General features: G+C 60.8%; 1 protein-coding gene across 1 annotated transcript in view; it reads left to right on the top strand.

The window, feature by feature from the left end:
• Positions 1–13,609, top strand: part of SLIT3 (slit guidance ligand 3) — a 518,212-nt gene that overhangs the window by 448,002 nt on the left and 56,601 nt on the right. Inside the window, exons 13-14 of the mRNA XM_028528159.2 lie at positions 4,152–4,295; positions 5,452–5,615. Coding sequence (XP_028383960.1) covers positions 4,152–4,295; positions 5,452–5,615 — 308 coding nt within the window. The remainder of the gene's footprint in view (positions 1–4,151; positions 4,296–5,451; positions 5,616–13,609) is intronic.

Below are 13,609 nucleotides of genomic sequence, written 5' to 3'. Positions count from 1 at the left end.
CGCTCGCCTCCATTTCCGCTGACGGGCGGGCGGCCCTTTTGGTTGCGTTTCACTAGGGGGTCATTGCTGAGCTAGTGGGAGAGGCTGCGGGGTGAAGTCCCACCTCTCCTGCAAGCCTCGGGCACCCCCCGCGGTCCCCGAGCGAGCGTGGGCCGAGCCTCAGGGCGGCGTAGTGAGCAAAGTGACCTCTGTGGACGAGGGTGGCAGGGACCACCTCTCTGCCTGCCGTGTACGAACTGCGGGGTTTGTGGCAAAGGGACTCAACGCTTCTGAGTCTCAGAGGGGTCACCTGTCAGATGGAGGTGACACTTACTTCACAGGGCTGTGGGGAGATTCCACGAGGTAACAGTCGTAAGCCACACACGTAAGCTTACTATTGCCTGTTAGGCCATGTGACCCCAGCTGCCCACCTGGTCTGCTCACCTCGGCTGCTCCCTCCCTTTTTGTTTAGATGACCCCTGAGGGTCCTTTGGGCGGTGGCTCTGGGAGCAGGTGCCCCCGAGACAAGGGTGGGTCTGCTTCTGGGGACATCTGTGTGAACACGATGCGCCGCCAACCCCCGACTCACTGGGCCCGACAGTGGGGTGTTGCTGGCGCCCGAGTTCTGAGCCTGCACGCCAGGCAGCCTCTGGAATGAGGAAGCGGGAGCCTCCCGTGTGGCAGGAGGGGCGCTGTCATCGCTGTGTCATCGCTGTCCCCTGGCCTGCCCAGAGGAGACCGAGGACTCAGGGGGAGCGGAGCGCAGATACAAGTGTGCCGCCTCCCGGAGCAGCACTGAGTGACCCCTCGCGGCTGGAGCCCGTGCTGTGCCGGTGCACGCCGCTCAGGGAGGGGCCTGGCACGGCGTGCCAGCGGCAGCTTGGTGAGCAGCCCGTCGCCTTGCTGCCAAGTCCTCCCTAAGAGTCGGCAGGGCTCCTGATGTCTCTGCACACCAGGAGGCAGGCAGAGCCCTCTAGGCCCGGCCAGACCAACCTCCAGCCACCTGAGGCGTGCCGGGTGCATTCCAAAGGCAGCAAAGATGGCCGCCTCCCAGAGAGACAAGGGGCAAAGAGTGTGGGTTGTGTGTCATGGATAAGAGACGAGGGTGGAGTTGGCAGGCTCACTCACTGCTGGGCGGCCTCTGTCATGCCCGTCACCATGCTGACCAGGGCTGCCCCCAGGCCATAGTCTCGAGAGATGACGCCACATGGTCACTATCGTTTCACACAGCTGCCCCCCCCCCCCCAGCGGGGATTAACCAGGGTGGGTCAAGGAAGGGGGAGAGTCAGTCCCTCCAGGGAAGGGGGAGAAGGCCAGGGTTCGGAGTTTCTTGTAGAACCACTGCACCCCCTTTCAGTAGTTGTTCACTCTCTACTTGCTCCACGATGGGGTGTTTCTTAAATCCCCCACCTCTCATCCATGTGCCGGTAGCTCAGAGATGCATCCACGGAAGCCAGGCTGAGTGGAGTCGCCGCCAGCCTCCCTCCCAAAGGAGAGGGGACAAGGGACAGGCTGTGAAGTCTGGTCAGTGGTTCCTGGGGTCCACCCGGGAGGCTGTCTGTGGCTCCTCCATCTGGACAAGCAGCTTCATGCTGTCTCCCCCTGTGCCTCGAAGCCTTGCCTTCAGGCCCAAGCGTCCTGGGAGGGTCAAGGGGCCTGAGCCATGCCCTTCAAGTTCCCACGAGCTCCCACTCCCTGCGGGCCACCCCTCGTGCTGTCTTTGCCCAGTAAACTCTGGCAGCCTGGGGGGTTGCTGCCCTGCCAGGGGTGTCCAACCTGAGGCCCGCGGGCCACATGCAGCCCAGGATGGCTGTGAATGTGGCCCCACACAAAATCATAAATTCGCTTAAACCATTATGAGATTTTTTGTGTGTCATTACACGTTGAAATATATTTAATGTGTGGCCCAAGTAATTCTTCCAGTGTGGCCCAGAGACACCCAAAGGGTGGACACCCCTGCATGACACCTTTGCGATAACATCCCATGCTGAGAGATCTGGAAGCAATAGGGAACAGGAAAGCATCTGGATCAGAGAAAGACACCTCGGTAGTTCGGAGGGGTGGAGAGGGTTGCCAGGGTGGGGTGCAGTTTGGACACTCTTTCAGGGCAGGTCAGCGTTGCCACTCCTGTCTCCCCAAGGCCAGCCTCCTCAGCCAGTGTCTTGCACTCCCCGGACCCAGGTCCTGCGATTAGGCTTTCGAATCTTCACTGGGGTCTCAAATCTAAAGGCCAGGCAGACAATAGGGAGTAGTGAGGACTGTGGCAAACAGAGAGCACAGGTCCCATCTGGAGGTGGCAGCTGCTCCATAGCCGCCTCCGGGGGATCCAGTGTTTCTAGAGCTTTGGGAATTTTTTTAAGAGAAAATAGAAAGCTGATGTGTGTGTGTTTGCGAGAGAGAGGGCTCAAGAGTCTCCCAAATTTCCCAGTTGATGAACCACTGGGAGGACTGGAGGAACACATTTACGTGTGGGACGTTGCAGTGTGTTGTAGGGAGGATCCCAGCCTCGGGCCGTCAGACCAGCACCTCTGACCTGGCGTCTTTACTGAATGGCTCGGCACTTCCTAGCCTAGACGCTGCCCTCGGAAGACCCTAAATTTCCTTCCGGGTTTGCAACAAGTCATTCACCGCGTGCTTTAAAAAAAAAAAAAGCCAAAAATTTGTGTGTGTGTGTGCGCGAAGGGCCCATCATCCCTAACTCCTGGGTACTTGGCCCTGTGTGTCCACTAGCTTCTCTCCCTATTTCTCTGCCCCAGAGCATCCGCCTTGGGATGCTCAAGGCCCAGTGGCCGTGACCACAGTGTGATCTACAAAGCACAGGAAATCCTTGGGGTGGGGGAGCTCCAATGGGGACAGACAGACACATGGGAGGGGTAGGTGAGGCATTCACACAGAAGACGCTGAACCCCCCGGAGACCTGAATGATCATAACTACGTGCGGCGTGCCCCCCTGGGGATGCATGAGACCTCAGACAAGCCCACCCAACTCTCAGCCTCAGTTTCCCTGCCTGTCGCTGGTGAGGCCGGCTCTGCCCGCCTGCCCAGGTTACTGTAAGAGAACTAGGCTGTCGGAGAGGCGCTCCGGGAAACAGGCGAAGTGTTCGAGCCACGGGAGCTTTGCTCCGCTGGGAGGCAGGAGGACGCCTGTGCGGACCCCTGGGGCCCTGCCCAGATTAGCCGGATTAAACAGGCACTTCTTCTTCCAGGAGTCACTGCCACAGCTGCCCGCCTGCGCACGGCCCGCAGCAAGGGCGGGTGCACGCCTAATTCCGCTGCCACGGGTGGCCCCACCGCTACCCATGACAGTGCCCCGGACCCCTGGCACCAAGAGCCTCCAGGGACCAGGCAGGCTGTTGCAACCCTCAGAGTGGGCGGGGTCACCCCCGACGAGGGAAGCTCCCAGCCAGCCTTGGACGTGGGAACTTTAGAATTTCAACATTTAGCTGGTTAGATTAGTTCCCCTCCCCCCACTTCCACTGACGAGGGAGTGAAAACCCGATTTTAAGCCGGTTTCAAGGGCCCTGCAAGTCAGTCTAGGGAAATGTGCTGGACTTCCCAGCTCCATTCTGGAAAGCGCTCCTGTAACCCTCACAGCGTCATCTGCGCTGGGCCAGAGGGCCGCCCGAAAGGCTCATTTCCATGATGCCAGAGAGAGACGGACGGACAGACTACGCACGTGCGTGCACGCGAGCCTGGCCTCAGACGCACATTTGCAGGGGCGTGGCCTAGACTGCTCGTCCAAGTCCAGTAGAATACGTGATCTAGAAGAACTCGGAGGACTTTTCTGAGTCAGAATTGTCTTTAGTCAGTCAACTAAAGCTTGAAAACAGTTGTGCCAAATGATGGGTTTTTTTGTGGGGTTTTTTGGATTCCTGGAATGTCTGCATTCTAAAGCAGAAAGCAAAGCACGTGGCTGCCGTTTCCAGGCTTCCTCCTGAGCACGGGTTCGAGGGGAGGCTCCCGGTGGCGGCAGTGTGAGGCACAGCGTCCACAGGGCCGGGCGGGGCACGCTCTGAGTGTCTGCGGCCCCAGGAGTGCCCGTCCACCTCCCTCTCTGCTCAGCAGCAGGGCCCCCGGGCGGTGCAGAGGGCAACCGCCCCCTGCAGGCGCAGCCCTTGACCCTCCGCTAACGGCCAGGGCCAGTGTGTCACCGGCCTCTCTTGTGCCTACAGCCTCCTCAATGCCAACAAGATCAACTGCCTGCGTGTGAACACGTTCCAGGACCTGCAGAACCTCAACCTGCTCTCCCTCTATGACAACAAGCTGCAGACCATCAGCAAGGGGCTCTTCGCCCCTCTGCAGTCCATCCAGACGCTGTGAGTACGCCCAGGCAGCAGGAGCCCCCAAACAAGGAGGACACCCCCCCCCCGCCGTGAGGGCACCGTGGGCACATCCCGGAGGGTTTCAGAGCCAGCAGGGAGAAGGGGACGAGAGCGCCAGTACCAGCTCCCCTGCACTGAGCGCTCGCTCCCAGCTCAGCACTGTGCCGGGACCTCCCCGGGATACAGACCTCTAAGTCTCCCAACAGCCCTGTGAGGCTAACAGCCCTTTGAGGTAGGCGCTGTTATGATCCCCTAGTTCTGCATGAGGAAGCCAAGGCACAGAGAGGTTAGGTAACTCACTAAAGGTTGCACAGCTACCACCCCACCCCCACCGCCACCCTCTGATCCATGCCCCTGGGAGTATTGCACCTCCCTCCTTAGGGGGGGCAGTTCCCTGCTCCCGAGCGCTGCAGACCAGGGAGCTGCCCACTGAGTGAGACCTCAGGCCTCACCTCTGGGGGCTCCAGGCCCAGGCTGAGATGCTAACCCCAGCCCAAGGCCTGTCCATGAGCCTGGGGGGCTCCTGGAGACTCTCTGAGTCACCTGGCACTTCCTGGCCCCATAGCCAGAGACAGGACCAATAAAGAACAAGAACAGCTGCTACTGACTGGCCCCCTACCACGAGCCAGGCATTGTGTGCAGCTTTGCAGTTTCCTGACTGAGCCAAGGAAAGCGAGACCCACAGGCTGCTCTCATGACGCTAAGGATCATAACGGCAGTCCTGCTACTATATATGGAACACCCGCCACGTGCCCGTCACCCCGCCAGCTGCTTTATGCGCCTGGCGCGGCTGAGCTCGTAGAAATAGGATGCAGCCTTCTCCGAGCGTGGACCCCAGGCCTGCGGCTTGCTCTGCCCATCAGAATCGGTGTGGGTGAGAGCCAGGGGGGTCCATGGTGGGTCCTGCCCTGAGTGGGAAGAGGCTGCATCCCCAGGGTGCGGCCAGCTGCACCTGTGACTGTCCCTTGCAGACTGCAGGCCTCAGACCCCTCTCTGGTCCTGTCTGAAAGCAACCCCCACGCCCTCCCGACACCTCCTGGAGTGACGAGCGAGGGATCCAGGCCCCGGTGGCCAGCACCCAGCCCCAGGCAGGGCGGGGGTGGAAGGGGCACCACGGGTCCCTCCTGATTGCCTCCCCTCCCTCTTGCAGCCACTTAGCCCAAAACCCATTCGTGTGCGACTGCCACTTGAAGTGGCTGGCCGACTACCTCCAGGACAACCCCATCGAGACCAGCGGGGCCCGCTGCAGCAGCCCGCGCCGGCTGGCCAACAAGCGCATCAGCCAGGTCAAGAGCAAGAAGTTCCGCTGCTCAGGTAATCAGGTTACGGGGCTGGGCCCCGCTTCCCGGCTCAGAGCGCAGCAGCCCCGGAGAGGCCGGTAATCCAATCTGCAGGACAGCGAGCGCTGCGACGGCTCCTGGGGAGCATCTCTGCAAATTAGATTGGGGGAATTCAGTTAGTCCTGCGGAAAACCAATTACCTCATGGATTTAAAGTAAAACACACACACACACACACACACAGTAAAATCACGGGGTTGGGAGGGGGATGCGTGATTTTCTCCTCACGGGGAGGAGAGACGGAACCCAGGCAGCAGCCTCTCTCCAGGCGAGGTAGAAGCTGGAGGTTGGGGCCAGCTTTTTACGCATTTTTTTTAAGTTTCTAAAGCATGCCCCCCAAGGGGCAGGTAGAGAACTATTCCACAGACCAGGCTGGAGGCGGTGTGCAATCTTGGGGGCGTCTCGTCCCCTCCAAGGCCACCTTGGTACAGCCTTGCGACCAGAGTGCATCACAGGCTTCACCGACGTCTCCGCCAGCCGTCTCCCCAACCCCAGGCTGGTAGTTCTGGTCGGTAAAGGGGAGAGCAGAAAGTTGTGCTCGGGAAGACAGCAGAACCAGGCTCTCCGCCTCCCAAGCTCTCTCCGCGGCCTCGCTCCACGCCGTGCCCGGGAAAAGCACCGGGGCTGAACGGCAGGGGATTCTCAGCCCTGCTTGGAAACAGGCGTCGCTCTCCTTGACCCAATAGCTAGGTGAACAGGCAGTTAAAAATGACTGTCATTTGTGTCATTGGCTCCTGGAAAAAACCACCCAGCTGCACTGTGCTCCCAGTGGCAAGAGATTGATGGCACAGCGTGCTGAGCCGGGTTGCAGCCGCCCTCTCAGTCTGCACGTCAGCAGAACCTTCCTTCCCTGCCACTGGAGAGGGCCCTGCGGAAGCGCACTTTTCCAGGACAGCGCTGGCGTGGGCGCTGGGCGCCGCGACAGGACCGGCGTGCAGGCTTCTGCTGCCCGCAAGGCCCTCTTGTCCTCCAAGTCAGGCCCCGGAGAGGGTTGGGGGTAACGCGGGGAGTCCGTGGCGATGCGGGACGCTGCCCCTAATTTGTCTCCCCTGGAATGTCGATGTCCGTTGTGGGAGCAGTTTCTCGGCTATGCTGAGTGCTTCTGCTTCGGTCCGGTTCTTCCAACTGTCCTGTGAGGTCGGCGGGGCCTGTCCCTGTTCGGCAGCAGAGGGAGCCGAGGGCACAGAGGTGAAGGGGTAGCCCCAAGGTCACAGCCAGCACTGGTGGGCCCCAGGTCTCGCTCGCTGCTCCTTGCAGCATCTAGGAGAGAAGGGAGCGTCTGGGAAGGAGGTCCCGCTGCCTGAATGACTTTCTTTCCCCATCCACTGGCTCCTCCCTACCCCCCACCCCTGACTCTTTCCTAAAGTTCCTCTGCCTGCCCAGAGCTGTCACCTGACTCACACCTCTGGTCCCTCCGGTCCCTCTGGTCCCACCCCCGTCTGGCCGCAGCTGAGTTCATTAGCTCTGACGAGCAGAGATGCCCAAGGAGAGGAGCAGTAAGAGGTGGGGGGTGGGGAGGAGGGTGCCATCTACCACCCTGACCCCTCCATCTCCCAGGGGTCCTGCTTTGATTTAGGGCTCCAGATTGATGCCAGGGTACGGGGGGCAGGGAAGGGAAGGAGTCAGCCCGGGGTCCCAAAACTGGCATCTCCCAGTCCTTGGCAGTCGCCTAGGACTGACTGTAGGCTGCACCTGGGGTGGGGTGGAAGGCAAGAAGGAGCAGGGGAAAGGAGCAAGCAGACACAGGACAGCAGAGCCCAGTTCTAGCCCCAGCGCTGCCCCTACCCACCTGCCTTTGCACTGGAGGGACCCTGGCCACTTTCCACGTGTGGGGCAGAAATGGCTGGAAACACAAAAAGAAACAAACAAGGAGAAAGGGGCAGAGTTCCTGGAATGGCCCTCTCTAAATCTCTCTCTCTCTCTCTTTTTTTTATCAATACTAACCGGAAAGATTAGTGCTGTAAAGGCAGAGAAAGTTCGCAGCACGTGCGCCTGACACATAGCGTTCTACGCGCTTTTGTTTCCTGTCACCACAGAGAAGAGAAGTAGAGAGAGCCACTGCCAAGCTCCAGAGGCCGGGGGCCCAGACTGGCCTTGGCCTTGGGGCGGACAGAAGCCGTAGATCTAAAGCCCCGTTTCCAGGAAGCTCCAGAAGCGAGCAGGAGGGGCGGATGACACGTAGTGGACTTGACAGATAATAACTCTGCGTTTTACTTTCCCCTAAAAGCACCCCATTGCAGAGACAGCTGATGTAATTAGGAGCCAATTTGAGGGCTGCTCCTGCAACGCAGAAAGCCCCTCCATCGGCGGCGTCTGGTTTTCCAGCTGCCCCGCGTCCGCCTCTGTCAGCTGCGCCCACCTCCCTGGGCGGCAGGATCGGGTTAGAGGCGAAGGCCGCCAGCTGGGGTGATCTGACCGTCCGATTAAGTCCTCCTGGAAAGGCAGCGTCCGGTGCCTGGGACCCCAGGCCCCTCCCCGGGGGAGCACTCCACAGCGGGGAGACGCTCTCTTCCATCCCGACCCCCACCCCTCTGTGTGGAGAGGCCCAGTCAGCGAGAAGAGACCCTCGTGGCGAAAAGCCCAGAGAGGGGAATGGAATGTGACCACACACAGCAGGCAGCAGGCCGCCTCTCGGGGAATCGGTCTGAGAGCCCCCGGCGGCGAGCCAGGCCCAGCTGGAGAGGGGGGTGTGGGGCTCACACAGAAAAGGGGCCTCAGGGAGGGTTGTCAGGACAAGACCCGAAACCAGGCCCTCTGATGTGCTGCGAAGGTTCTCAGTAACTTTCTCCCCGACCCCTCCGTGTGCTTTCACTGAGGAAACCGAAGAGAAGGAACCCCTCGTCCGGTGTTCAGGCTTGGGGCTGGGGGCGCGGAAGGGCTGGGTCTTCCCTGCTACGGTGGGTCCTCGGGGCCTGACCCAACGCGAACACAGAGTCCCCACACCAGAGCCTCCACGGGGCCCCGCTCGTCTGCAAGGGGGCAGAGGGGAGTCGAGAGTAAACCACAGTGGCCAACCCCAGCTGGCCGGACGGGAGGGCTTAGAGAGACGCGGGGCCGGACCCAGGGCTGTGCGGCGACCTTGGCGAACCGGCCAGCCACCGCGGACACCTGCACACTGTCGAGATGCTGAGAGCACCTTGTCCCGAACACCCACTGCGGAGGCACAGTGTGCCTCCTGGAGGAGGGCGGGGAGGGCCCCAGTCACCTGGCCCTGCAGCCGGTCTGTCGAGGGCGCACACGTCTCCTCTGAGTGGCTTGGGAGGAAGTCCCCAGCCCGCAGGCGCGTGAAAACCGCCCGGTCTCTGCAGACAGGCGTGTGAAGACCGGGCGCCCTCATCTGGGCCCCGGGCATCCGGAACGGTTGGTCGTTGGCTCCTCGTCACCCACTCCCGTGACTCCCCGCCATCAGGAAATTAGGAGGCAACACAGAACCTCGTGTCCTCCTCCTCCCTTCCTTCTCCTAGTCTGCAGGAGGCCCCCACCATGAGGAGCACCGGTCACCCCTCTGCGAAAAACAGCGTGCTCAGGCTGTTGTGACTGCAGGTCTCCAGGCCCAAACACGGGTCCCCATCAGCTGCTCCTGCTTCCTCCCCTGCTGGGAGTGTGTGGTTTCTCTCCACTCCACCCCTCCCCCATTATATCTCAGGCGGCCCGGGAGGAACATCCGTCAGCCAGAGGGTCTCTGGGGAGCCTGAAGGACTCTAAGGAGTCCCCTGGCTTATGGCACAGCAGGGGACTTTTCCCCGAAGGAGATCATTGCAGCTTTGCTAGACCCCTGGGAGCCGCGGCCGGCCTCTTCGTTAAGGGGCTGGGAGACAGGCTGTTACGGCACCACGTGGCTGCCGGGAGGGGCCCTCAGTTGCCGAGCACACAGAAGAGGCGTCTGCTGAGGTTGATGTCATATCAGGTCGGGTGGCGTGATTGCGTGGGGTTCCGAGGCTCAGCTTCAGGCCTGTGATATGACCAGAGACACCTGACTTCTTTCATGCTCTTGGGAAGGAGCCATTCTGCCCCGAGACCCCTGAGTGGGGGTGTCCAGTTGCCTCCCACCCTGTCCCCCCTTCCTCCTGTGTCTCCCCGGGGGCCGGACACGGGGCAGGGGGCTCCTGTCTGCGGAAGTGCTCCTGTGGAACCCACTCCTGGCACTAATCACGCTCGGTGGGGGCCCACTCCGGCTTCCACTTCTCCACGCTGCTTCCTCTGAATGCTCCTGTCCTCTCTCTGACGCTGCTTCCTGACCTTGACTCTGACCGGTCACCGCGGGGCTTTCCTTTGTGCTTGATCTAACCATGTGGTGGAACGATGGAAACGGAACATGGTTCTGTCAAGCACCGCGGAAAGCACCGCGCTCTCCTGCAGCATGGCCCGCCACCGCCGCCGCCACCGCTGGACACCTCTTCTCTGCTCTGGAGCACCGCAGCCCGCCACCCGCCAGACCCCCTCCCCGGGGCCAGCCTCGCAGAGGGCGGGGGTGGGAGTCTCGAGGGTCCCTGAGCCGCTCCCCTCCGGGGAGCAGATACAGGCTGGAAAGGGCACGGAGAAGCACGCCGAGGGCGAGCTAAGATTTGCAGCCACAGCTCCCGCCCCAAAGGGAGCCGCCACTCCCCAGATCTAGTGGGGGTGCCTGCCAGCCGGTCCAGTAGACAGGCTCGAGCCCCGAAACCATCGTCGGGTCTTCCGCTCAAAGGGAGCAGGTATACCCAGAGCACCTTCCCCACTGCTTCATGGAAGAAGCCCAAGGTCATCCTCCCAAGTGGCAGCTAAGCCAAAGGCCGTAGTGCTTGTGGCCCACCCCCCCCCCACCCCCGCCACCATTGTTGGAAGCATGGGGAGGGAGGGAGGGAGAGCAGAGCGGGCACACTGGCCCGGGTCTGAGGCCTCGGATCGAACCTGGGAGACCCCTCCTGAGCCTGTCCCCACTCCCCGTGAGCACCTCGGCCCTGGGCCTGTGCAGCTGGGCCCGTGCAGCTGACGTCCAGTCTGCTTCCTGGACCCTCCGAGCACAGTCCACGCGGGGGCCAGAGGTCCGTTACCTGGTGCGAGGTCAGTGACACACGGGGCTGTGCAGACACCTGCTGTCTGTGACAATAAAGAGAGGGACCCGGTGCCTCCCATTCTGCTTGTTTCTTGATAAAACTGGACCCGGTCCGACCAGTGTGACCAGGAGATTGTGCTGATGGTTCCTGCCATTGAGCCTGTGCCCTCGCCCGTGAGAGACAGCCATGGTGGGAGGCGAACCTGGCGTGGGCCCAGGGCGGGCTCTGGGCTCCCACGGGATGTGCGCCTCTGTCTCCTCTCTCCTGGGTCACCACTCGGCCAGGTACTCAGCATGGCTGAGTAACAGGGAGTCTCGTTTACCTCTGTAAATCCTCTGACCGTGAGTCGAGTGCTCACTAGAGGCCAGGCCCTGAATGTTTTCCATCACTACCTGGTTTAATTTTCACGACCCAATCTATAAGTCCCATTCTACAGACAAGGACATTAACCAGCTTGCCCAGGGTCATCTGGCTGCCGCGTGAATGTTCCTTATGTCCAGACTACGCAGCCTTCCCAGCTGCAGGCTGTCCCATCGCCTTGACTTATGAAATCAAAAAGACCTTGACTTGAAAGTGATAGGGAGCTGGCATTTCTTCCTTATTTAACATTCCCTTTCAAGCTCACTTCCGCTCACAGACAATAGCTTGAGGAAGGGCAAGAATAAGCAGCGCTGTTTCAGTGGGTCCCTCTCCAGCATGGCTACACCCAGACCCGTCTGGGGCAGAACAGATCCTCGAGCCCCGAGAAACCCCCTTCCCTCTGAGCGGAGGGGCCTTCCAAGCTGCTTAGTGCTACCCCGCCACGCCCTTGGCCAGCCCCGCAGGAGTGTGTCCGTAATGGCGCCCCTCCGTCGGCACCCCGGTTCTGCAGGAGCCGGCCGGTGGCCAGGCCGTGCGCAGCCGTGGGCCGCGGCATTCCCTGTGCACTCGGCCATGTGGCTACATTCATAACAGACTCTGGTGGGGAGAGCGGCTGAGACAGCTGTGTACCCAACTGATCCCCGAACTCGGTTAAAACATTGGGTGTCTTCTGGCCACTGGTGTCTGGGCCCCCTGTCTTCGCCCACGAGCAAACAACTGTGTGCCTGGCAGCGCTCTCTTAAGCCCACTCGTGACTCAGGACCGATTGCTTGTCCACGTAACTCTCTCTTCAAGCTGATGAGCCCCGGCAGGACTCCTGCTCCCCCAGTTCCTCTTTCCGCTCCTTTCCCTTTCACCCCGCCCTCGTTAGGGGTGTTGGAGGTAGGAGAGAGGTGGGCACCTGTGCATTGACAGGTTCGCGGGCACCAGGTAACGGCAATCTGTGACTTCGGCTCAGCCAGCTGGATGACGGAGAACGCAGACCGCTAGTGACAGCAGCCGTCCTGGGCCCAGGACTGGCCTCTGTGGCCCAGTCCGTCCCTGGAAGGGAACTTGGGCTCCCTGCCGGCCCCGAACCCGTGACGCCCGTTGTGTCCTGGAAAGCGGCCATCGGGCCAGGGTTCATGGTCAAGTCGTGTTGCTGTGGACTTCCGCCCCCTCACCCCCACCCGTCCATTAAAGCTTCTCTGTGGCCACGTACCAAGTGCCCTCGTTCTGAGCTGCCTGGGCAGGGGATGTTGGGGTGCCAGGTGACACCAGCCTTTAGTTCTGTGGCCCTTCTTCAGACCCTCCTAGACCTCCCCTGTCTTGGCTTGCCTGGAGGAGAAGAGGCGGCAGCCTGTTTCGGTTACCCCTCTCCTTCTGAGTATGGCTGGCAGTGACAAATACGCATCGAGACTGAGATTGACTTTTAGAGCTCTGGAAAAGTTAAAAATACTTTTGGGTGGCTATGAGCATTAGGCGTAACAAATGGCTCCTAGAAACCCCGGGTAGTTTGGGTAATGAAATATGGAGCGACGGAGGTGGCGTTTCAGGCTGGCTGTGTGACTAGGGGACGGGCCCCTTCGGGTACACACATGTGCCATTGTTAACACTTCCGGCTCCCACTCACATAAAACACAACACTCCGACCCCCTCGTTAATGCACACCGAGGCAATGAGAAAAACAGGGGAAATGCTGGAGAGAACACACCAGTCCATCGGATCTAATGGCAAAATCGTTCCGCTAAGACGGGTCAGGGGCTCCACGGCAGAGGTCCGCCAGCTACACCCTAACGACGCCGCAGAGGTAGCTCCTGCTAACCACAGCCCCTCGCACCGTGATCGAAGGGAAACCGAGTTCAATCGGCGGCCCTGTGCCACGCATGTCAGTCTCATCGTGTCGAAGAGCAAGCTGCCCTCCCTCCTGTCTCTCTGCCCTTGACCAGCAGTCAAGGCGGAGGAGGCTGCTCCGCTTTGTGGGGATCCGTGCGGACGCCTTCTGAAGGGAAAACAGATGCCTGTGGACGGGACGCCCCTTCGCCCCATTGCCGAGTAGAACCGCTGGCAGGGGGACGAGCGAGGGTGGCCATTCAGCAGGGTTTGCAAAATGAAATTCGCCCAGGAGTCGGCAGGCTGATGCGTCCGGGGGGGAAATGGCCCAGGCCAGTTACTCAGTAGGCTGGACGCTGGCAAGCCAAGGGCGAGAGATTCACATAAGGCCTCAGACAAGGAAGCCGCCCGAGTAACCGTGGGGACACGTGACAGATTTTGCGCGCACGGAGCTGGGGATGGAAGGAGGAGTGAAGGAGCGGAGTGAGGAGGAAGCAGGGAGGGAAAGGAGGCGAGTCCAGACCCCCGACCCCTTGCTCTGAGTAGAAGGTTCACTTCACAACCAAAGACCCAGCAAATTCGTTCCAGGTCAGGAATTAGCACAGACCAGTAGTGGGAGGGGCAAGAGGGTGGGCGGGGTCTGCTTCCTGCATCGCCTTGGTGGAGGTGCCTGGCAGGACTTTCTCTCTAGGACTGATCCCCATGTCCCACTTGGTGGAGGTGGGCTGCACGGCACTGCTCCTGCCGTACAACGTAGTTCC

The sequence above is a fragment of the Phyllostomus discolor genome, chromosome 13, assembly GCF_004126475.2.
Source record: "Phyllostomus discolor isolate MPI-MPIP mPhyDis1 chromosome 13, mPhyDis1.pri.v3, whole genome shotgun sequence".
In the NCBI taxonomy this organism is placed as follows: domain Eukaryota; kingdom Metazoa; phylum Chordata; class Mammalia; order Chiroptera; family Phyllostomidae; genus Phyllostomus; species Phyllostomus discolor.
The sequence above is the reverse complement of the archived record's forward strand: the minus strand, read 5'-3'. Positions and strand labels throughout refer to the sequence as shown.